The sequence below is a fragment of the Silurus meridionalis genome, chromosome 14 (assembly GCF_014805685.1).
Source record: "Silurus meridionalis isolate SWU-2019-XX chromosome 14, ASM1480568v1, whole genome shotgun sequence".
In the NCBI taxonomy this organism is placed as follows: Eukaryota; Metazoa; Chordata; class Actinopteri; order Siluriformes; family Siluridae; genus Silurus; species Silurus meridionalis.
In genome coordinates this window covers 20,218,505-20,241,048 of record NC_060897.1, presented here as the reverse complement: position 1 = coordinate 20,241,048, position 22,544 = coordinate 20,218,505, and the positions used below count along the sequence as shown (strand labels likewise).

General features: G+C 37.3%; 2 protein-coding genes across 3 annotated transcripts; both read right to left on the bottom strand.

The window, feature by feature from the left end:
* Positions 1-419: 419 nt before the first annotated feature.
* On the bottom strand, positions 420-9,841 carry LOC124396898. 2 transcript variants are annotated; one of them, XM_046866263.1, is made up of 8 exons: positions 9,696-9,841; positions 7,163-7,498; positions 6,879-6,917; positions 5,659-5,985; positions 2,534-2,863; positions 1,918-2,250; positions 1,599-1,634; positions 420-1,265 (listed from the first exon to the last, which is right to left on the bottom strand). In XM_046866263.1, the coding sequence occupies exons 1-8, from the start codon at positions 9,748-9,750 to the stop codon at positions 1,249-1,251; spliced, it is 1,473 nt and encodes a 490-aa protein (XP_046722219.1). In that variant the 5' UTR covers positions 9,751-9,841; the 3' UTR covers positions 420-1,248. The 2 variants fall into 2 exon arrangements, with proteins under 2 accessions (XP_046722219.1, XP_046722221.1); XM_046866265.1 differs by lacking the exon at positions 5,659-5,985.
* A 7,324-nt stretch (positions 9,842-17,165) lies between these two features.
* On the bottom strand, positions 17,166-22,270 carry LOC124396323. Its single transcript, XM_046865414.1, has 5 exons — positions 21,382-22,270; positions 20,767-21,084; positions 18,760-18,864; positions 18,245-18,325; positions 17,166-17,977 (listed from the first exon to the last, which is right to left on the bottom strand). The coding sequence occupies exons 1-5, from the start codon at positions 21,428-21,430 to the stop codon at positions 17,802-17,804; spliced, it is 729 nt and encodes a 242-aa protein (XP_046721370.1). The 5' UTR covers positions 21,431-22,270; the 3' UTR covers positions 17,166-17,801.
* Between the last annotated feature and the right edge of the window lie 274 nt (positions 22,271-22,544).

Genomic DNA, 22,544 nt, shown 5'->3' with positions numbered 1-22,544 from the left:
GTCAAATGTAGGCCCTCATAATTAATAATTAACTCTAAACTCTAAAATACTAATTATATTTGGCCCGCGAGATCATATCAAATGTGTATTGGTGCTGGCCCACCAGTATATAGCACATACACCACTAATACTACAAATCCCAGAATGCTCCGCTAATACTACAAATCCCAGAATGCTTTGTTAGTGCGTTGGCGCGTCAGTCAAGACCGCTGAAAAACTCAGCGCTGAAAAAGTCTGCATACTCTGCGCTGAAATTACCCGGCGATGCTGATTGAACTCCAGTGTAAAGACACGCTCAAGTGAAAGTACAAGTTTTTAATTTTGGCCCACTGTGAATTTGAGTTTGACACCCCTGACCTAGAGGCATCTATTTTTGCTCTTGGTGCAATCACAGAAGCTGAATGCTGAACAGATACAAATGCAGGTCAAGACAGATTTAATAAACAGTATCTTCATGCTCAGATGTGGCAAATCAGGCAAATGGTTGGACAATCAACAAACAGAATATTGTAGTACAGGCTTGAATCAAATACACAGTAAAAACAAGCCGAGAGCAAGAAGTGGCACACGGGATTGTTAAACAATGAATCAAAGTCCTTTTAAACTGTGGCTGTGAGTGAGTGTGTAATTGGAAACAGGTGATTGTGAGGGTGAGCTTTTTGCATTTGCTTTTCCCTGTGCAAAGGAAAACATATCACAAAGGAAGCTTTAGACATTACATCTTATTTACTTTATGGCAAACATGGACTCATGTTCATGAGCACATTTTCTACGTTACTAAGTATTAAAGTCTTACTCTTAATTATTCTCTGTTTCCTGGAGATTCTGGTGTATATATTTGCTCCCACTAACAGTGACAGCAGGATGATCATTTCAAAGACTGTTTTTTTTTTAATGGAAAAAAGCAACAAACGAGAAATGACATTTTTAACCTACACACACACACACACACACACACACACACACACACACACACACACACACACATACACTTAAACATAGATTTATATCTATGAAAAAGTCTATAAAAATTGTTTTTAATAAACATTCTGGCAATATTGAAATATAAAGAAGGAAGAATATCAAAAATAAAGTAAGAAAAACGAAATAATCCAAAAAATCTGAAATGAAATCATGAAATAATGTAGACTGAGTAGTTACATTTGCTACCAATCATTGCTTCATAGTTATATGTTTATAGTATTTCATTGTTTACAGGCTGAACTTCATCTTCTTCTCCCTCCATGTTTAAGGAGCCTCCTGACCTGTGGGAAACAACAACACTCACAAATTATAATCACAATTTAACCTTTTGACATTTCATTTTTCAAGATGTGCGTGACTGGTATTAAGAACATGTTAGTCTACTATGAGTGACGAACATGTTAGTCCACTATGAGTGGGACCAAATAGAAGTATATTTTATCTAAAGATACATGTAGGAGGCACACATTCCATCTATTTGCTTATTTTTGTTTAGAGTGCTAAACAGGTTCATATCTGATTAAGACCAGAGAAGGGAATCCACACTGGTCAGGTTTCAGGTTATATGGATATACAAACCAGTTTACTGTATAAATGTGTTCTAAAAGTCTTACCATGAGTAATTAAATCTGATGCAAGAGTAGTGGGTTCTGAAAATTTCAAAGTAAAAAATATGTTTTACATGTTATTTCCAGGCATTGCATAACATTGAACACCGAACCATTTCACCCTGAACAATGGCATAAAATATTTTTATAATAAGGAATGGCAAATCCTTAATTTTACAGAAAACGATTTAAATAATAATAATATTTAAAGCTGACTTTCAGAATCATTTGCATATTTCATGAGATGGAATCAAATTTGCTTATGTTGTTTATATTTTATACATTTTTGAAAGAACAAAACATGGATTGCTAAAAGAGGTCCCACCTTCAATGTTCAGCTGGAGAGTATATCTGCCTGTTGCAGTCCCTCCTGTGTCAAAGGTGTCTAATATGTATGTTCCAGAGTCGTTCCTCTCTGCACTGGTAAGTATCATAGTATTATTATTATTAACGAACTGCCATCTTGGGAAATTTGGTTTTGGTGGGTTACTTTGGGTTTTTCTATATCTTAGAATTGTACGTTTGGCAGGTGTCTTATCTATCATGTTTAGGTCAAATCCATCCACCGAGGGCATTTGCAAATGAAGCTCTTCTCCCAGAGCAACATAACACTGATCATTCCCAGTAAATATACAGACAGGATCCGGAAACAGCAAACCTACAGAGGAAAAATAAGTCTTTAAGAATATAAAGTATTTATATTTTTGGTGAATTTGATAGTAAAAACTAAAAACGTATAACAATTTTTTTTTTTCTGAAAAAAAAAAAAACAGATGATCTTATAACAGTTTGCTACAGTTTGTAAAGTTACAATAGTTTTAACAGTCATTTATTATCATTTAAATTCCAAGGTCATCAACTAAATGATTCTACAAAAGGCTTGTTTGTTTTATTTTTTAATTATGTATAGTTTGGTGTGAATAGATTTTGTGTGGTCCTACCTTTAATGTTCAGCTGAAGAGTATATCTGCCTGTTGCAGTTCCTTCTGCATCAAAGGTGTCTAAAATGTATGTCCCAGAGTCGCTTCTCTCTGCACTGGTTAGTATCATCAAATCATTAACAATGTGCCATCTTGGGAAATTTGGTTTTGGTGGGTTACTGTGATTTTTTCTATATCTTAGAATTGTACGTTTGGCCGATGTTTTGTCTACCATGTTTAGGTTAAATCCATCCACCGAGGGCATTTGCAGATGAAGCTCTTCTTCCAGATCAACATAACACTGATCATTCCCAGTAAATGTACAGACAACAGGATCCTTAAACAGCAAACCTACACAGGAAAAAGAAGTCGGATTCGTTACTCAGGTAAAGTTTCCAATATAGAACAGAACAAAAATACAAACATGTTTGTATTTGGTAATAATCACAAAAATGCAACCTATTTTGTTGTACATCTTTTTAATTAGATTATTTATCTTTTTGGTGGATTTAATACTAAAAACTAAAAATGTATAACAGCACATGGTGGGTTTCTGTTTTTTGTTCTTTACTGAAAAAAAAAAAAAGTATGATCTTTCAACAGATTGCTACAGTTCAGACAGTAAATCTACAAAAGGCTTTTTTTATATAAATGTTTATATATAAAATAAAAAAAAATTTATGTATAGTTTGGTGTGATTAGAGGTTCCCCTTCGGGAACTCGAGCTGCGTCGTAACACTTTGGGAACGCCCCTGTGTTGTTCACGCTCTGAACCACGTGTGAAATCTAGCCAATAGGCAAGACGTGACATCATAGACAGGCGACGTCGCGTAAACCAGGAAGCTACAAGATGGCTGTGCGGAGGTAGCGACATTAGCTTCTGCTCGTACAGGTAAGCGCTTTGTGTGTGTTATCTGTGCAGTCATGAGCTTAAATGCAGGCAGAATTCCGTCTGCGTGTTCCTGCTTGCAGCCGATATGTTGTTTGCTTAGCTTATGACCGTGCTTAGTCGGCTCTCTAAGGGGAATCGGTTGTTAGCATTTTAGCCTCAGCACCTTCCTGACCTGCGCACCGAGGTGTCTGGGTACTGGGAGGCCCGTGTGCATTGCATGCTTTTCTCGCTGTGCGCGGGGAGGTCCTAGGGGCCCATGGCGACACTCTAAGCCCGAGGAGGGGCTGGACGACCTGAGGTTCATCCTCACCTCTAATGAACAGGCTGTGGTGCATAAGCCTGACGGCTTGCATCTTGGAGGGCGGTGTGCACCTCATGCTACGGTGCCCGTCCCTACCCGGTACCACCGGGAGGCCGGTCTGTCGGCCCTGCCACAGGGTGTTCAGGACGCAGCCTCTCTCCAGCGGTTAACTCCCTTATTCCACCCGAAAGTTTGTTGCGGATGGGGGTCATCCGCCGCAACGACCGCAGTGCGCTGCTCCTGCCATTCGGGTTCAGGTAGACTGTTTGCCAGTCCTGCCATGGGATGTGTTCAGGGCGCGGCTTTCTTCCAGCAGTTCGCTCCCCGTATTCCGCCCATAAGATCGCTGCGGATGGGGGTGATCCGCCACCTCTCAGGAGGTGTAGTCAGCTGCAGAGAACCGCTGCAGCCGCTCTGAGTGGGTCAGGTGCCAGCTCCGAGGGGTTGGTTCCCCTGTGGAACTTTCTGTCAGTCTGGAGGGCTGCCAGGAGTCCCTCAGGGGTCCTGCGTACTGTGAAGAAGGGCTGCGTGATTCAGTTTACGTGTTCTCCTCCCCGGTTCCAAGGACTTATTTGTCACGTAAGATCTGGAGGTTGCATGCTCCCACGTGGCCGTCCTTTCCACACATGGGAGGTTCCTGAGGTTGCTTTCTGGGCAAAGCTTACCAATATCGGTCCTTCCGTTTGGCCTAGCACTCTCACCCTGTACCTTCACAAAGTGCGTGAACGCAGCACTGACCCCGCTGCAGCTTCAGGGCATCCGCATTTTGAATTATATCGACGATTGTCTGATATTGGCTTGTTCAGAACACCAGGCAGTTCGGCATTGAGATGAGCCCGGAGTTGTGGAAGTTGTGGCTGTGGAAGTTGAGGGGGCACAGTTAATAGCAGCTGGTCTTTCTTCCGAGGTAGTAGAGACTCTTCTCCACATGGCAACTGTCCACGTCACGGTGTGAGCACCATGACTTGGACCCAGTTAACTGCCCGGTCGGTTCAGTTATGGAGTTTTTGTGGGAACAGTTTGCGACAGGGTTAACCCCTTCAAACCCTGAAGGTTTACGTGTCCGCCATCACGGCATATGTAACCCCGCCTGCGGGGCAGTCGCTGGGTAGGCACCCTCTGGTGACACGTTTCCTCCACGGCGCCCGGAGGCTGAGGCCCGAGATGCGACCCAGAGTGCCTGTCTGGGACTTGGCAGTTGTGTTGGCGGCTCTATCTGATACCCCCTTCGAGCCCTTGGCCGAGGTGGCCCTTAGGTTTCTGTTTAGGACCGCATTCCTCTTGGCGATTTCCTCCCTGAAGAGGATCGGGGATTTGCAGGCTCTGTCCGTAGCCCCGACCCACCTGGAGTTTGCCCCTGGCTTGGCCAGAGTGTTTCTATACACGAAACCTGGGTACGTACCTAAGGTGCCTACGGCTCCCGCACGACGTGTCGTGTTACAGGCATTCTGCCCTCCCTAGTTTATAGCCCCTGACCAGGAGTTACAGACCCAACTGTGTCCAGCGCGAGCACTGGACGCTTGGAGGTGCCGAGGCCCTCACACTCTAGGCAGGGTCTGGTCAGTGTGGCGTGATTGGATACTCGTTCCCAAAGCGTTATGACACAGCTCGAGTTCCCGAAGGGGAACGTCTCTAGGTTATGGTAACCCAGGTCCCCCTAGGGAACGAGACGCTGCGTCTCCGTGCCACACTCCCTGCATCCCTGCGGCACTTACCTTCTCTCTTTGCAGAAGCTAATGTCGCTACCTCCGCACAGCCATCTTGTAGCTTCCTGGTTTACGTGACTGTTACGTCACCTGTCTACGACATCACGTCTTGCCTATTGGCCAGATTTCACACGTGGTTCAGAGCGCGGACAACGCAGGGGTGTTCCCAAAGCGTTACGACGCAGCGTCTCGTTCCCTCGGGGAACTAGGGTTACGGTCGTAACCTAGAGACGTTGTGTGGTCCTACCTTTAATGTTCAGCTGGAGAGTATATCTGCCTGTTAAAGTTCCTCCTGCATCAAAAGTGTCTAAAATGTATGTCCCAGAGTCGCTTCTCTCTGCATTGGTTAGTATCATCAGTTCATTAACAAACTGCCATCTTGGGAGATTTGGTTTTGGTGGGTTACTGTGATTTTTTCTATATCTTAAAATTGTATGTTTGGCCGATGTTTTGTCTACCATGTTTAGGTTAAATCCATCCACCAAAGGCATTTGCATATAAAGCTGTTCTTCTAGAGCAACATAACACTGATCATTCTCAGTAAATATACAGACAGGATCCGGAAACAACGAAACTACAGGGGAAAAAGACGTCGGATTTGTAAAGTTTTCAGTAAAAAACAGAACATCGTTATAAGAGTACATATTTGGTACATATAACAAACAGTGTACATATAAAATTTTGCAATATTCCAACACGTTTAAAAGTCTGTCTATGAAAGTTGTGTTCTATACAAACATTTATTTTCCTTTAAGTGAATCTACAAAAGGCTCCAAAACTATTGACAGCTTCTCCAAATTGGCTACAGCTTTATAAAATCAGTGAGAAAAGTGATTGTGTTCCCCCTTTCATTTTAAGATGGTACAATCCCTATTTTTGAATTTATTTCCATGAGTAGAATATATTTATAGGTGTGATTTTCTTGGGTCAGTAAGTAATAATTAATGTCCAGGAGAGCATTAGTACTAACAGACATATAAAGATGTAAAAAATAAAAAAATAAAAAAAAAATATTGAAAGACTTTGCTGATTACTGTATATGTATATAATAAACATTTCAGAAGTAGATTTGTCTAGTATGGAAAAAATAAAAATAAATAAAACAGAAAAATGTCAATGACAAAAATAAGATATATACTGTATATAAGCTAGAACCGATGGCACGAGACAACTACTGTGGACGATAAACAAAAGACAAGTGTGCTATGAACTTACTATAACTTTAAACTATAATTTGTGGAAATAAAAAAAAAAAAATGAGATGAAGAAAGTTCTCACATTTCTAATTTATAAATTGTTGCATGTATTTTGGTGGGGCTTCACAATACTTTGGATTTGTATTGATTGAAATTATATAAAATCTATTTATATGCAAGCACTTAGAATCTACTATAATATCACAGCTGTATTTCATTATTTCATGATGGCACATACAGAAATAAAAACATCAGGAACTCAAAGTCTTACCAGTAGTATCTGTGACATTCGATGATAGATTGGTGCGTTCTAAAACATACAAAAAAAAAAGATTGAAAATAATTGCATCGTATGCTATTTTCAGGCATACGATGCTGTTTTAATTTTGAACAATGTTTAATACATTTTCATGCTAAAACAAGATATACATATATATTAAAAAAATATTAGAAAATAACCTGGAAAGACAAATTACAGTGTGAATAAATGTTTATGTTTGATTTATTTTTTAAATAATGTGTCGTCCAGTGTGATTAGAGAGTGTGTGGTCCTACCGTTAATGTTCAGCTGGAGAGTATAACTGCCTGTTAAAGTTCCTCCTGCATCACTGGTGTCTAAAATGTATGTTCCAGAGTCGCTTGTCTCTGCACTGGTTAGTATCACAGTATTATTCTCTTTAACAAACTGCCATCTTGGGAGATCTGATTTTTTTGAGTTAGGGTTGTTATTTCTAAATCGTATAATTGTACGTATTGCAGATGTATCGTCTCTCATGTTTAGGTTAAACGCATATGCTGGAGGTATTTGCAGGTGAAGTTGTTCTCCCAGAGCTACATAACACTGCTCATTCTTATTAAATTTACAGACAACAGGATCCTGAAACAGCAAAACTACAGAGGAAGGAAAAACAAGATCTCATTAGTCTAACACACAGTAAACTTGACATGATTTTATCAGTACTCTGGTACAATTTTTAGTAAAAAAAAATACAGAACATGGAAATAATTCGACATATTTGGTAACAATCACAAACAATCAACCTAATTAATTTGTGTGTACAGCCTTTTTTTTATTAGAGATAATTAGAGATATAGAATGGATTATTATTAATGTAGGAGCAACTAGATAGAATTGCATTTGATTTATATTTCATTCGTATTTTTGTGTTTTTTGTTTAGAGAGTGTGTGCCCTCTATAGGTCAGGGGAACAGTTATACTGGTGGGGTAAAGCGTGGCTCATTACTCTTCTATGCAACAACACCACAAGTACCTTCAGTAGTTGTGAGCAAGCAAAAGGAGCAATGTAGGAGTGAAAAAATGTTTTATTTATTTAATATAAATGTTTTATTTGCTATTACCAGACACTGTAAAACATTGACTATAAAACATAGATCCATTTCACCCTGAACAATTGGATATAATTGTAAAAATGTATAATTAAGACATAATGCATTTCTCCAGAGGCTCCAATGTGCAAATGAACGTACTGTATAACAGTCACCAGGCAAGACAGGTAACAAATAGAGAACAATTTCCCTGAAAGCGTCTCCACAATCAAATGCAGATTTAAATTCTAACAATTTCAGAAACATTTAGAAGTTTCTGTATATTTACAATAAAGATTTGCATACTACAGTGTAAGTATATGTTTGAATTGTATATATTTATGAAAGAACAGAACACAAATTGTCTTCTTTCATGCTGGAGCTACAAATTCTCACTTCCAACTCGTGGACAAGTACGTTAGGATCCTCCAAAGGATCCTAACGTACCCCTGTATCCCTGACAATGGGTTAGGGTTAAGGTTAGTGGAAATGGGTAAGGGTTAGTGGGAACAGGTTAGGGTTAGTGGGAATGGGTTTGAGTTAGGGTTAGTGAGAACGGGTTAGGGTTATGGTTAGGGTTAGTGAGAACAGGTAAGGGTTAGTTGGGAGTGAGAACATGTTGCTGAACATGAGTTCTATAGAAGTCTATGGGAATCCCTGCACGTTAAATGACGCCAAAGGGGTCGAAGTCTGTGGGAATCCCTTCACATTGAAAAATGACACCAAAGGGGTCGAAGTCTGTGAACACGTCCAAATGCGACGAGTTGGTAGTGAGAACGTGCTCGCAGGAGACTAAAAGGCTTACAAATACAGTTTTGAAAAAAAATTCAACCTTTATCTTATCTTTAATGAAACACAAAAATATGCCTCATTTTCTTTTTCTTTTTTTACCATGAACAATTAAAATGGTAAAATATTTGGCATTTTATTGATTAAGTAATATATGAATCATTTTCTGAAGTGCTTCTTCACAGTCAAATCACAATTTACATTAACATTTACATTTACATTTGTGGCATTTAGTCTTTGTGGCCTCGTCCAGAGCAACGTACAAAAGTGCTTTGAGTCCCTAGCAATGAATAAATCTACACTGGTACACCAGATTACAAACTTAATGTTTTAAAAACAACGCGAACTTGGAAAGTGCTAGTTTAATTTTTCAGAATTTGGAAGCCTATGTGTAAACTTTTTATATTTGTAAGTTGGCTTACAATGCTGCACAGCTTCCTAACTTTCAATGTTCTTGATATTGTGAGTAAAACGGATTTCAATGGGAAAGCATTGTGTCCGAGAATTTGAATTGTGCTGTATTGTGTGATACCGTGCATAAAACATACGAGGAAGTAAATGAATATGAATATTCTTGATGTGTGTATAATTTTCTTTTTCTCTTATAAAAATAAAACATCAGTTATTGCCTATAGTATCCACAAACAATAGAACAGAAGAAAATAGAATAGAATAGAGATTTATCAGCATGTTTACAATTAGTATAGTGATCTATTGTTGTGGACTGTGTAGTGGACCATGAAACGTTAAATGCATATTTAATTATAATAAATTAAAGTGCCACAAAAGTAACTTCAGGTTTCAGTTTTAACATGGCACACTAAATTCTTGCCACTTTAAATAATAGATTATAACTAATCAGAACTAACCAGCTATTTATTTTATATTAAAATATTGCAAGAATATTTATGTAGGTCAAATGAAAACACATTATACATAAATCGATTGTGAATTTTACGAGAATAAAACATACCCGCGGCAGTTTGACTGAAAATCCACAGGATCCCAAAGATAACCTGTATTCTCATTGTGTTTGCGTCTCCTTGTACTTGCTAGAGATCCTGTTAATGAATGATGAGAAATGCTAAAAGCAAGATGAAGCTCCTTTTAGCTTATGACCTTTCACTTCCTGTATTTTATATCATAGGGAAAAAATAGAAATGGACAGAATGCAAAAACTGCCTTTTTTTATTTTCAGTGGAAATGTAGGTGTGTCTGTACCTGATGTATTGAAGAAAATTATTGTTAGTTTATCCATAGATTTGGATACAAAACTGCTATCTGTTGATGAGAGTAATGTGTTTTTATATTGATGTAAAAAAAAAGTTGATTTATTGATGTAAAAAGTGCATCACGTAGTTCCCTTTGTTTGTAAATGAGACATCAGCACTTTCTGTCAGGAAGTTCCTCAGGATGGTTTTTCAACCACTTATCTAGTTATAACTGGAAAAAATAGTTAAAAATCCTAGTTTAAAAAATCACAAAGCTGTGCTTCATACACCCCACATTCAAATCACTGGGCATTCAGAAAATGTCTTAAAATAAAGTCATAATAACTTGGCTGGTGATCCTTTTACATTAAATTCCATATAAATAAATCTAATGGCTGTGAATGTGCTCAGCAGTTGCTGTTCTTCTTCCTTCCAGCTGCTGTACTTCTTGCCAGACAGCAGCAATTACATTCTAAAATGACTTCATTCTTGGAATTTAAAATATAAATATTATTAAATTAGATTTGCTTTAAGGTGTGTTGGGATGTAGGGGGACCAATCATCTAGACCAACTTTAAGTGTGGGATCACCTAGCTGCCAAGGTTTCTAAGTAAAAACGCAGCACTTTTAATGGGAAAGTCTGCACCATAGTGGTTTAGCTGTTATCTCTGAGGAGATATGTTTTGTTTCCCTCATGCTTCTTTTTCTATAAACATCTCACAGCTGTCTGGCCATTTTGGTTAAATCACTGTCACAAAAGCTGTGCCGTGGTAAAAATCCATGATGTCTGATATAATTATATTACTATTTATCATATTATTAAATAGATACTTAAAATGACTATTTCTTGGTTTTCATCTCGTAGACTCACCCAATTCTTTAACAAACACTTAATTTGAGTTTAATTTAACTGAATGCTTTTTTTTTTTCCATGTCGAAAAAAAACGTTACATGGGTCACACAGTAACGCATCAATCTCATCTTTTGTCTCTTCTTTTCAACTGGAGACCGCGTAAAGGTGGTGAAACTGAACCTTCTTAAGTCTAAATCCATGAGGTTCTAGGTTAGGGTTAAACTCAAGAACCATGAAGATGGATTTGTACTGTAATTAATAGAAACAAACTGCTTCAATGGCTTAAGACTACAGTTTCCATGAACACTTTTGTCTTTTTATTTAAGCATTTATCAGAGAACAGTTCATTACCACAACAATGATGGAACTGTAGCGAATGGAAATTCAGTGTCACCCAAAAGAGGATGTGTTCCCTTTTGAGGATCACAAGGTTCATTCTAAGGTTTCTTCCTCATACCATCTCAGATAATTTTTCTTTGCCACTATCACCACTGGCTCACTCATAGGGGTAAATTAATAGGGGATCATTTATGAATGTAATATGTATGTTTGTAATCTATTTAATTTTGTAAAGCTGCTTTGGGACATTGTCTATTGTTGAAAAAAAGGCTACAAATAAAACTTTATTGAAATAAATTTGCATTACAGCTCTAAGGGGTAAATAAGAACATTTTTAACAGCAACTATTCAACCAGCTTTAGGTTGCCTTTAACTAAAGTATAACAGGAATATTATCTAGGTGGCCACCACAAATCATATCTCACGCATTGTGATACAGTATGAAGGAGGTGAAGGCCTTGAAGAGGAAATTTTGATGAACCTGTGGTCATTCTTAGTTGTTAGTTGTACCCTAATTATGAGTTATAAGTATAGCAAATAGTAATAGATGCTTCTGGTTTGTTAAAGTATAATATTTGCAGTTGGTGTTCCTTTAGACAATGAAAATTGTTTTATATGATTAGATGTTATCTTCTCATTTCTTATCATAAGCTAAAGTGTGGGACAGGGAGCTGAGCAAAGACTAGGTTGTAATTTAGATGGGTTCTCTAAGGCTGGAGTGGACCTTTTCTTGACTCTTCAGGCTCAAACTGATTAGATTATTGGCCAAAGATTAGATTCCCTGTTTTCATGTTTATAAGTACACTCTTGTTTATTGTTCTTTCTCTTTGCACATTGTACTGTATATTACACAGTAGGTTTACTGGTCGGCACTATTTTGTGTTTTGTGTATCTGTCCTACACTGTCTTGTTGTTTGTTTGTCTTTTTCTTGCATTGTTTGCACATGATGCACTTTAAGTGGCGAGGATACTTAATTTAGTCCTTAGCTCTGTGTTCGGGTTATTTAGCTCTATGCTGGTTGATGTCGCTCTATGTTGTTTTATGTAGCACCAGGGTTCTGGAAGAACGTTGCCTCATTTCTCATATATATACAGTATATATGGTCCATTAAAGAAAAGAAAATTCTGGCTAGTTCATCGATAGGCAAAAACAGATCTCTGTTGCTGAGCATAATGTGCTTTTGGACTGATGTCAAGTATGTTAATATGCATGGCCTCATAAGTATATTATAAGAGAGTACTCAGCACTTTCAGTGAGGAAGTCTGTGCCATTTACGGACCAACGCTTACATGCTCTATAAACATTTTACAACTCCCAAGCCAATTTTTATGCCCATCACAGTTAAGAAAGCTAGACTGCAGGACACACACTATGATGCCTGATGTCATATCACTATTTATTACTTTACCACATATGTAATTGATAGGTGACTGCTTTCTTTTCTGGGAGGCAAACCTAAATGGTGGCCACCAGTTGTCTTTAACTTTTTTAGTTCTATCATGCATACTTCTAGTTTAAGGCAATAGTTTTTTCCCTAAGCCACTTAGCTAATTTCAGATAAAAAACTCAGTTACTTGAAAAAAAAAAAAGTAGGATCCCTAGCAATGAATGTTTCTGCAAAAACTGTTTGTATAAGATCCATCAAAATGCAAGTAATTTCTCTATGCAACCACATTATTATTATTATTATTAATTTTTATTATTTTTTTTTCTACAAACCAAAGGTATATCTATCACCTTTTAATATACTTTCAATAAGAAAGGCTAGCCATACACTGAATAGAATCGTTTTAAACCTGTGAACTTGTCATGCTATTATTGGTGATGTCATTCAGACATTAAGATATCTGTCTATCACCCGCAATCAGGGGGATGCTTTACGTTCTCATTTCCTCTTTCTCTGACTGGCAAAAAGCCATTTGTGCCATTATCTATTGTACCCACTAACAACCCAGTCAGTCAGTGATACTTGTGACAGACATTTGAGGACATGAAGAAGAAATGGGAGAATGTCTGAAAACAAAAATATGTGCTGTATTTTCATTTATTCACTAAATTGAGAACTTTCGGGTTGCATATGCAATGTATTTCCTTAAGTTAAAACCCTTCGAGAGGCTCGTCATGAGGCACATTAAGACACAGCTTCCACCCTCCCTGGACCCCATGCAGTTTGCGTATCGTCCAAACCGTTCCACGGACGATGCTATCTCCACAACCCTCCATCTGGCCCTCACCCACCTGGATAACAAGGACTCGTATGTACGAATGCTGTTCATTGACTTCAGCTCAGCATTTAACACAATCATTTCCTCAGCACCTGATCGAGAAGTTGAACCTTCTGGGCCTGAACACCTCCCTCTGTAACTGGATCCTGGACTTCCTGACTGAGAGACCTCAGTCAGTCAGGATCGAACAGCATCTCCAGCACCACCACACTGAGCACTGGAGCCCCCAGGCTGTGTGCTCAGTCCACTGCTGTTCACTCTGCTGACTCACGACTGTGCAGCAATGCACAGCTCGAACCACATCATCAAGTTCGCTGATGACACGACCGTGGTGGGTCTAATCAGCAAGAACGACGAGTCTTATAGAGAAGAGGTGCAACGGCTAACTGCCTGGTGTGGAGCAAACAACCTGTCTCTGAACGTGGACAAAACGAAAGAGATGGTTGTGGACTTCAGGAGAGCACAGAGCGACCAATCTCCACTGATTATTGATGGATCCTCAGTGGAGATCGTCAAGAGCACCAAATTCCTTGGTGTTCATCTGGCAGACAACCTCACCTGGTCACTTAACACCAGCTCCATCACCAAGAAAGCCCAGCAGCGACTCTACTTTCTGAGAAGGCTGAGGAAAACCCACCTCCTCCCCCATCCTGTCCATGTTCTACAGAGGGACCATTGAGAGCATCCTGAGCAACTGCATCACTGCCTGGTTTGGGAACTGCACCGTCTCGGACCGCAAGTCCCTACAGAGGATAGTGAGGACAGCTGAGAAGATCATCGGAATCTCTCTCCCCTCTATCATGGACATTTACACTACACGCTGCATCCGCAAAGCACACAGCATTGTGGACGATCACACACACCCCTCACACACACTTTTTACACTCCTACCATCAGGAAAACGGTTCCGAAGCATTCGGGCCGCCACAACAAGACTATGCAACAGTTTTTTTCCTCAAGCCATCAGGCTCCTCAATACACAGAAATGAAACGGAACTCTCACACACACACACTCACTCAAATGTGTGTAACGAACTGTAACATTTTTCCTGGACTTAACACTTAACACACACTCATCACTCATCTCAATCCATTCCACCACCATTCATTTATTTATTATTTATTATTCTCAACTGTACCACACTCTCAACTGCTGTTTTTTGCACATTTATCATTTATCATTGTATTATACTGTTTACATGCTGTTTTTTGCACCTTCGACTGCTGCTGTATTTTTTGCACTACATTGTACTGTTTATAGTCACTTCTGGGATATAGTTTTTTATTTTGTATAGTTTTTACAGTTTTCTTGTACAGTACTGTATAATCAAGTATACAGTAGGTTTACTGGTCGGCGCTATATAGGGTTTTGTGTCTTGTCTTGTGTCGTCTGTCTGCATTGTCTGTCTGCACTGTTTGCACCAGGTTGCACTCGATGCACTTTATGTAACTTGTGTTGTAGCTCTATGTTGTTTTGTTTGTTGTTGTTTAGTGTAGCACCAGGGTTCTGGAGAAACGTTGTCTCGTTTTTACTGTGTACTGTGTACCACTGTGTATAGTAGAAATGACAATAAAAGCCTCTTGACTTGACTCTTGACTTGACTTGACTTGAATCTGTCAACAGGGATAAGATCACCTCCATCCTGAACACTGGTGCCTCACAGGGCTGTGTCCTAAGCCCACTCTTGAATTCCCTGTTTACCCAATAGTGTTCAGGAATAACATAAAATGATAGATAAATAAATAAGCATCAGTGGTGGCACATCCTACAAAGAGAAGGTGGAACTGCCTCAATGTCAGCAAGACTTAACTGTTCTAACAAAGTTTACCAGAAAGACAAAAGCTTCAGGTTTGTGAAAAAAAAAAACATCCAAAAAAAAAAATCCAACACTTTTGGATTCCCTCAGGCTTTTCAGAAAATCTCAAAGCATCATTGAAGCAGTTTTGTCTCTCATAAAGCATAAATATGACATAAAGATGCATCATAACCACCATAAGAAGCCTTTAGTTTCTTTATGTGTTGTTTTAGTGTCATCTAGTTTCTAGTGTGACCATTTCTGCATTTGTATCAACAACTTCAATGCAATTTTTTTTTTTTTTAATGAAGAGTAGTTATGTCTCCATTTCCCATGCTTCTGAGTCACTGACTGGTCCCATTTGTTGTCATTACGCAACAAATGATAGAAAAGTACACCAGGACTCTGTGAAACTCACCAAGACATCTATGAATATCAGTTGACATGATGTTCTATATGGCAGGTAACTTTTCCATGCTGGATTTTTGTCCAAGTGGAGTGTGGTACTGCTCCCATACGGCAGTTGAGGTGCAGAGTCTCGATATGGAGGTCATTAGAAAAACAATACAGTACACTTTTCTGGCTTCAGGAATAAGCAGTTGTTTCAAGAAATTACCCTTAATAAATATCACAGGCTCATTGCTGATTGGACACAGAACATGACTATTACAAGAACATTGATATTAACGCTATGCAAAGCTACGAAAACGTCTTTATCAATATCTGAATTCCCCTGATAAAATAAAAATTAATATAAGTGTCAGACTCTTTCTTGGAAACCATTAATGCACATACAAATATAAAGGTATTTAATGTAATAAGAGGATGGGAACCTGAAACAGTACCATCAAATCATCATTTAGTCCAAAACAAAAAGGTAATTAAAAAAAAAAAAAAAAAAAAGGTTTACTTGACATGTATACACAAATGAAGTGGTAGATAAATGGTTCAGACTTCAGACTGGGTTGCTGTTTGGAAGGTCAGGTATTCAAACCTCAGCACAGATGGGGGTTGGGTTAAGGTTAGCCCACTGTTGGGCTCTTGAGCAAAGCTTTAACATTCTTTGTAAAGATAGTGTTCCCTTGCCACTGTCACCACTGGCTCATTCATTAGGAATAAACATACAATTACACAAAACAAACTTATACATTCTTTTATTACAACTTTATCTCTGTGAAGCTGCATTGAGATAATGTCCATTGTTAAGTGCTTTATAAATAAACATGTATTGATTTGAATATGCAACAAATTAACAAATTATTCACTTCAGAAATATAAATTTTAATGCAAGTAGTAATAAATACAATTAAAGACAATTTCAATCCTAAAGAAGAATGGCAGGTGGGGAATGATAGTAATGATGATAATCATCTAATGAACCTTTTTCTCTTGCACAACGAAGCACTGCAATTGCTCTTTAACTTCACAAGTTGCAATATGTATTATGACAAAGAAAAATGTTTAATATCTTATCATTTCCCAGACCATCCTCCACTGAACTCCTTTGCTATTACTGTAAAATAGCACAGCTTTATTTAGGGAAGATGCAATAAATGCTTTTCGGAGTTACATATAGGACATATATTGCCACTTACATATATTGCCACTTAATGTAAAAAATTATTCATTCATATGTACATGTTAGTTGCTTAAAAAAAAAAAATCAAGGAAATTTAGGTTCAAAATATAGTGCTATACATAAGCTATATGTATGTCAATAGATATAAAATAATTAATATAATATTAAAGTTATAAATTCCAAAATTTGTACAAATTTAATTTTTTTTACAAAGCTGTGATTTCTTAAAGCCTTTAACCCATTAATAAAAACAGAATTTTTTTGTTAATTTTCTGTCAAAAATTATAATAATAATCAGAACAGTACCTTGTGAACTGCCCAGGATGCAGCAGCTGTGTCACAAGTTCACTTTTGCAAGCTTCCTTTCTTTCTGATTCAGCTTAACAATACTCATTTCAGTCCAAAAGATGAAATTGATCCATTTCGATCCAATCACAAATAAAAAAAATAAAATTTTTAATTCACACAAGTCTTATATATGAACATAAAGATTATCCTGTTGGTATGTAGGTATTCACAGGCAAGATGGAAAAACCAGACTTATATACAGTGATGAGGTTAAAGGTTAATACACTTTCATTTAAAAAATATATACAGTTTCATGATGAACAAAACGAGTTACTTCATCCCAGTTAATACAATGGACTCAGTGGCAAAAAATGACATTTCAGATGAAAAAATTTATAAATGCGTTCATTCGTGTTAAGTAATCACTTTATGTCTATACAGCACTCTATATCAAATTTGAGGTGGACATGGAGAATACAGCAGTCTCTCTGCTTATCACACACTTACACAAATAGACAACTCCACACAAACTGGGCTCAGGACAACAAGACTAACCTCTGGGCCACTGTGTAGCCTTAAAATAATTCAGTAATTGCATAATCGGATACTGTAATCATTTACCAGTTAGTAAAATTGTGTTTTGCAAGAGATCTGAGTGTATAGGTGGAAGGTCCCTAACTGCTTCTTCCTCTATCAGAATGATCTTGCAAAAAAACAAAAAGTAATGGATAGAAATAAAGCATAAGTACATCAACAATACTGATAAATGAAACTGAGATTGTATCCCTCACGGACCATATTGGATCTGTGAGTACACACACTTGTCTTGCTCATTGGAAATCTCGTTTTTTTCTTGTGAAGGAGTGTTAAACATCAGTTCGGTGTAGGGCACTTCCTCCTCTCTCTTCTCCTGGTTCCTCTGGCTGGGATAAGTGTTCTTCACGTCCTCGTTCGGAGCTTGGGCTGGACCACAAAACAACACAAGAAATCAACGATGATCTCTCTTTTGCTTGCGCACAGCATTTAACAGGGTTTCAGTTGAAAATATAAAAAAAGGGTCTAAGTGCCTCATATACACCATAACCCAACTTTTCCAACCGTACGTGGATCAAACTGTTATCGTTGAAGGCACACAATTGTGTAGAAGGTCTTTGGAGGCAGGAGCATGACATTTTATTTGGATTAATCCAATGCATATGTCAATAAAGTGTGTAAGTAACAAAGTCTTACCTGCACTTGGGTTTGTCACTGTCCTTTTTGGGGTTAAACGTAAGACCTGTGTGTAACTGTCCTTGCCATTCTGAGAAGGTTCTGTCACCAAAACACACACACACAACTATTTAACTCCAAAGAGCTACAGAAAATCTAAGAGCCAACAACTTATGAACACCAGTCACTGACCACTTTATTAGAATCACCTGTATACCTGCTGTAGCCACTTGCTGGAGCTTTACTTAATGTTGATTGCTGGGTTTAAAACCCCCAGGAGATCAGCAGTTTTTCAAATCTTCAGACTAGCACCAGCAATTAAGCCATGGTTACTGGGATCACAATTTTTCTGCCCATTTTGATGTCTGAACATTATCTAAAACTCCTGTGTTGTCCTGTTTTTTGCTACATGACTAGCCGATTGATTAGCTACATGATTAAACAGGTGTTTCTAGTAAAAACAGGCCAATTAGAGTACATTTCATTAATCTTCCCTCATTCAGAAAGTTAAAACCATAAAAACGTAACCTTCTGACCTTGTTTGTTTCTCAGGCGATGTCTCTTCTTGTACACAAAGAACGCTAAGACTGCTAGTACAATGAGACTCGCACAAACCGAGCTCAGGATAACCAGAGTTAAATCTACAGGAAAAAAGGGTTGTAAAACAGAAAACATTAATTTTTTGTCATGCAAGAAAAGATAGCTTTAATGGAGTAATGAGAAATTCAAATTTTTATATAAAAAAAATCATCATTAAGGCCAGTGATTACAAAAAAATTATCGGAGCATACCAAAATAAGATTATTATGTTGACAAAGGATTACTACACATTAGTTCCTCTCTGATTCACTAACACATTATTCTCTCTCATGTCTGACCTTTATATCAACCACGAGGTTGCCTTTGTCATTTGATTTTATATATATATATATATATATATATATATATATATATATATATATATATATATATATATATATATGTGTGTGTATGGATATTAGGATTACCAAACTGTTTCAGTACAGGGCTTTTGGTACACATGTGTACCAAATGAAATCCTTTTTTTTGTGTAAAACATATTTACAATGTAAGTTCCCTCACGAAAATATTAAGTGGCAGATCGCAAGTTAGTTTAGTTTCCACCTCGCACTTTCTTTGCATTGTCACTGTGGCTGTGGTTAATTGCACATTGTTGTGTCACAAACAATTTGCATTTCCTCCCATTAACTGTACCAAAATTGAACTAAACCTTGACTTAAAATTCGAAGTATGGAGCGAAACATCTCTAGGTTAAGAACGTAACCCTAGTTCCCCCGAGGGAACGAGACACTGCGTCGTAACTCTTTGGGAACGGCCAAAGCGTTACGACGCGGCTCGAGTTCCCGAAGGATATATAGTTTATATTGTGTATATTATATACTAATAAAATTATACATTTTTAAAAGAAGTGGATGAGTTAAAATAAGATTTCCTGCTGAAGCTAAGCAGACATTGTGCTTGCATCACATGCAAAATGACTCACCAGGACATAGACAAAGTTCAATGAAATTGTTTTTACAGCAGATGACATTTTTGTGTTTTTCTTTTTTTATTCAATATGTGTTCTGTTTATGTTACACATGGTTGATACTTCAGAGAGGATCAGGTCACTAGTTTCCCTGGTTGTGTGTCATATTGGGTTTTTAGGCTGAATGTTTAATGACTGGAAGCTTGAATATTTATATTTTCGCTGTATGGTGGTTTCTACCAGATAATCTGATTAGGCTGTATAACATGTACTAGTATCACTGAACATCTAGCTAAATATAAATTCAGCATATTTGTAGCAGCATGGGAGTGGAGTTTTAATGGAACGTGTCGCCAAAAAAATAATTGGAAAAGATAAAACACCTGTGAGTAATTTCCATTTACGAGTGTTCTCAGCTTTTGTAAGATGGTGAGAGGATAAAAAGAGAACGAGAGTCTTGAGCCTCCATTTACAAACCAGTGCTCAGCAATTCCCCATATACCACAATATTGCTTGTTTCAAGTAATATTAAATCAATAGAAAAAGAAAAAGAAAAGCCTAATGAGTGCGCAAGCACATGGGCCACATGTATGTAGATATAACTACTGTAGCATGTAGTTATGGGAAAATGATCAACAACTGGAAAGTGATTGTTACCGCCTCAAGGGATTTGATTCACAATTTATTTATTTATAATCACATTTAATGATCTGCAAAACAATCCACAAAAGCAGCTACATACATCCTCACCATTCTTTGTTTTTTTATATCTCTGATAGTTACTAGTTTTTAAAAAAAAAAAAAGAGCTGACAGGTTTTTTTTAGCTTGTACTGAGCATCTACCACACATGTCCCTGTGAAATGAGTGTGATTATGACAGCTGGAACTAGCGTATGATCCAATACAGATTTGAAAATTCAGCAGAGTTCATCCATTTCGTGCAACAGCTTTGCATTTTTAGGATTCATACAAACAGATAGTTAAATTGCATTTAAAAAATATAAAAGATTTATGTGATTAGAGTATGTGGTCCTACCTTTCATGTATATCTGGAGAGTATATTTGCCTTTTGAGGTTCCTCCTGCATCAAAGGTTTCTAAAGTGTATGTTCCAGAGTCGCTCCACTCTGCACTGGTTAGTATCATAGTATTATTCTCTTTAACAAACAGCCATCTCGAGGGATTTGGTGTTGGTGTGTTTGTGTTTTTTCTAAATCTTAAAATGGCACGATTTCCAATAAGTAGGCTAAACCCTTCCACCGGCGGGATTGGCAGGTGAACTTGCTGTCCCCGAGCTACATAGCATGTATCATTTTCAGTAAATCTACAGACAACAGGATCCTCAGACTGCAAACCTTCAGAGGAAAATTAAGCATTTTGTTAATAGTAATAATATTGCAAATTAGCCAAAATGTAAAGTTATTAACAAAATAAAATACAAAAAAAACAGAAAAAAAAAAGAATAAGAAATAATCCAGCCCTAGGAGGTAACTAGAGGTAACTGCATATCAAAAAGATAATGGAAGACCATCGTGAAAAAATAGTGTATTAACCTACTAAAACTGCAATTGCTGTGTTTTCGTTTATTAAATTATAGTACTTTAGAGAGTATTATATAGAATTAATAAATCATATATCTGGAGGAAACATACCTGAAGCAGCAACATAGAACATCAGCAAGAACCCGAATACGGTCAGCATTTTGTCCTCGGTAATTCCAAAGAAAAGATTTAAAAACCTTTAACAAACCAAGAAAATTAGTACATGGCGGTGAAGCTTTCAGGAGATAGAGATCTTCACAGTCAGACCCACACACAAACAAACAAACAGATTTAGCTTTGAGGAACAGCGCACAGAGTCAAGCTCTGAGAAACAACTTAACGATACAAAAAAACATTCTTCTGTTAGACATAAAAAAAGGAAGTAAGGCAATTTGTTGCAATCGCTTACTTCCTGTTATGTTTACTTAACAAAATAGACAGAATGGTGCAATTTCAGTTTCCTTTCAAACAAATTGTAATTTCAGGTCTAATTTATTTCTAAAATCTATAATCAGTGAGTCAATAACTAGAATTTTGTATATGATATCATATACATATATATCACAATAGGTGTCCAAAAATACAATGTTTCTGAGTACTTCAAAAATAATACAACTGGATAAGACTCAATAAGTTGCCTTAAAGTGGATATTTTTGTACTGTAAAGCAGTATTTTACTATCAAATTTTTGCCAAGTCATGCTTGTATTTTTAAATATTAAGTGTTGTGTAACAGTGAGACAAGTTAGTTTCTGATATCAGTACCTGTCATATCTAGCTGACATAAATAGAAAATAGCAAACTCAGTGAGTATGCTTATAGAAAGTTTCACTAAATCAATGATTATAGTTCTTTCTTTCTTAACGATTTCACAATAGTATGTTTGATTTTCTAATAAAACCGAAGAAAACCATCCCAAACTCAGCCCCAGACACTCATTCCCTATGTGTATGAATGAATATTCAATGAAATGTATAGAAGAAAGAACTTTCTCTATTCCCTGGTGTCTAAGTGAGTTATTTCCCTACATTGGATCTGCAGGGAAGCATTAATCCTGCATTGATCTTTTCCTGAAGCCTGAAAACAGTAAAATGATCTACAGTTTCCAAGAGCTTAAAGAATTGTGCATTAAGTAGTTAATAATGCTAAAACACTCTTTTACAATCGACAGTAGAAAAGATTGTCTTCAAGCTCGAACTAAAAGAAAATTTTAGTTATAGGAAAAGAAATCGATTTTACTTTGGAAAACATGCATTTAACACAAAGCAAAAATCA

Excerpts from the sequence above, each read along its gene's own strand:
- LOC124396323 (XM_046865414.1), bottom strand. The coding sequence starts at position 21,430 with ATGCTGACCGTATTCGGGTTCTTGCTGATGTTCTATGTTGCTGCTTCA. Across the intron at positions 21,085-21,381 it reads GTTCTATGTTGCTGCTTCAG|GTTTGCAGTCTGAGGATCCT; the intron begins GTATGTTTCCTC and ends TTTCCTCTGAAG. Across the intron at positions 18,326-18,759 it reads TCGCCTGAGAAACAAACAAG|AACCTTCTCAGAATGGCAAG; the intron begins GTCAGAAGGTTA and ends TTTTGGTGACAG.
- LOC124396898 (XM_046866263.1), bottom strand. The coding sequence starts at position 9,750 with ATGAGAATACAGGTTATCTTTGGGATCCTGTGGATTTTCAGTCAAACT. Across the intron at positions 6,918-7,162 it reads TCTCCAGCTGAACATTAACG|AACGCACCAATCTATCATCG; the intron begins GTAGGACCACAC and ends TGTATGTTTTAG. Across the intron at positions 2,251-2,533 it reads TCTTCAGCTGAACATTAAAG|GTTTGCTGTTTCCGGATCCT; the intron begins GTAGGACCACAC and ends TTTCCTCTGTAG.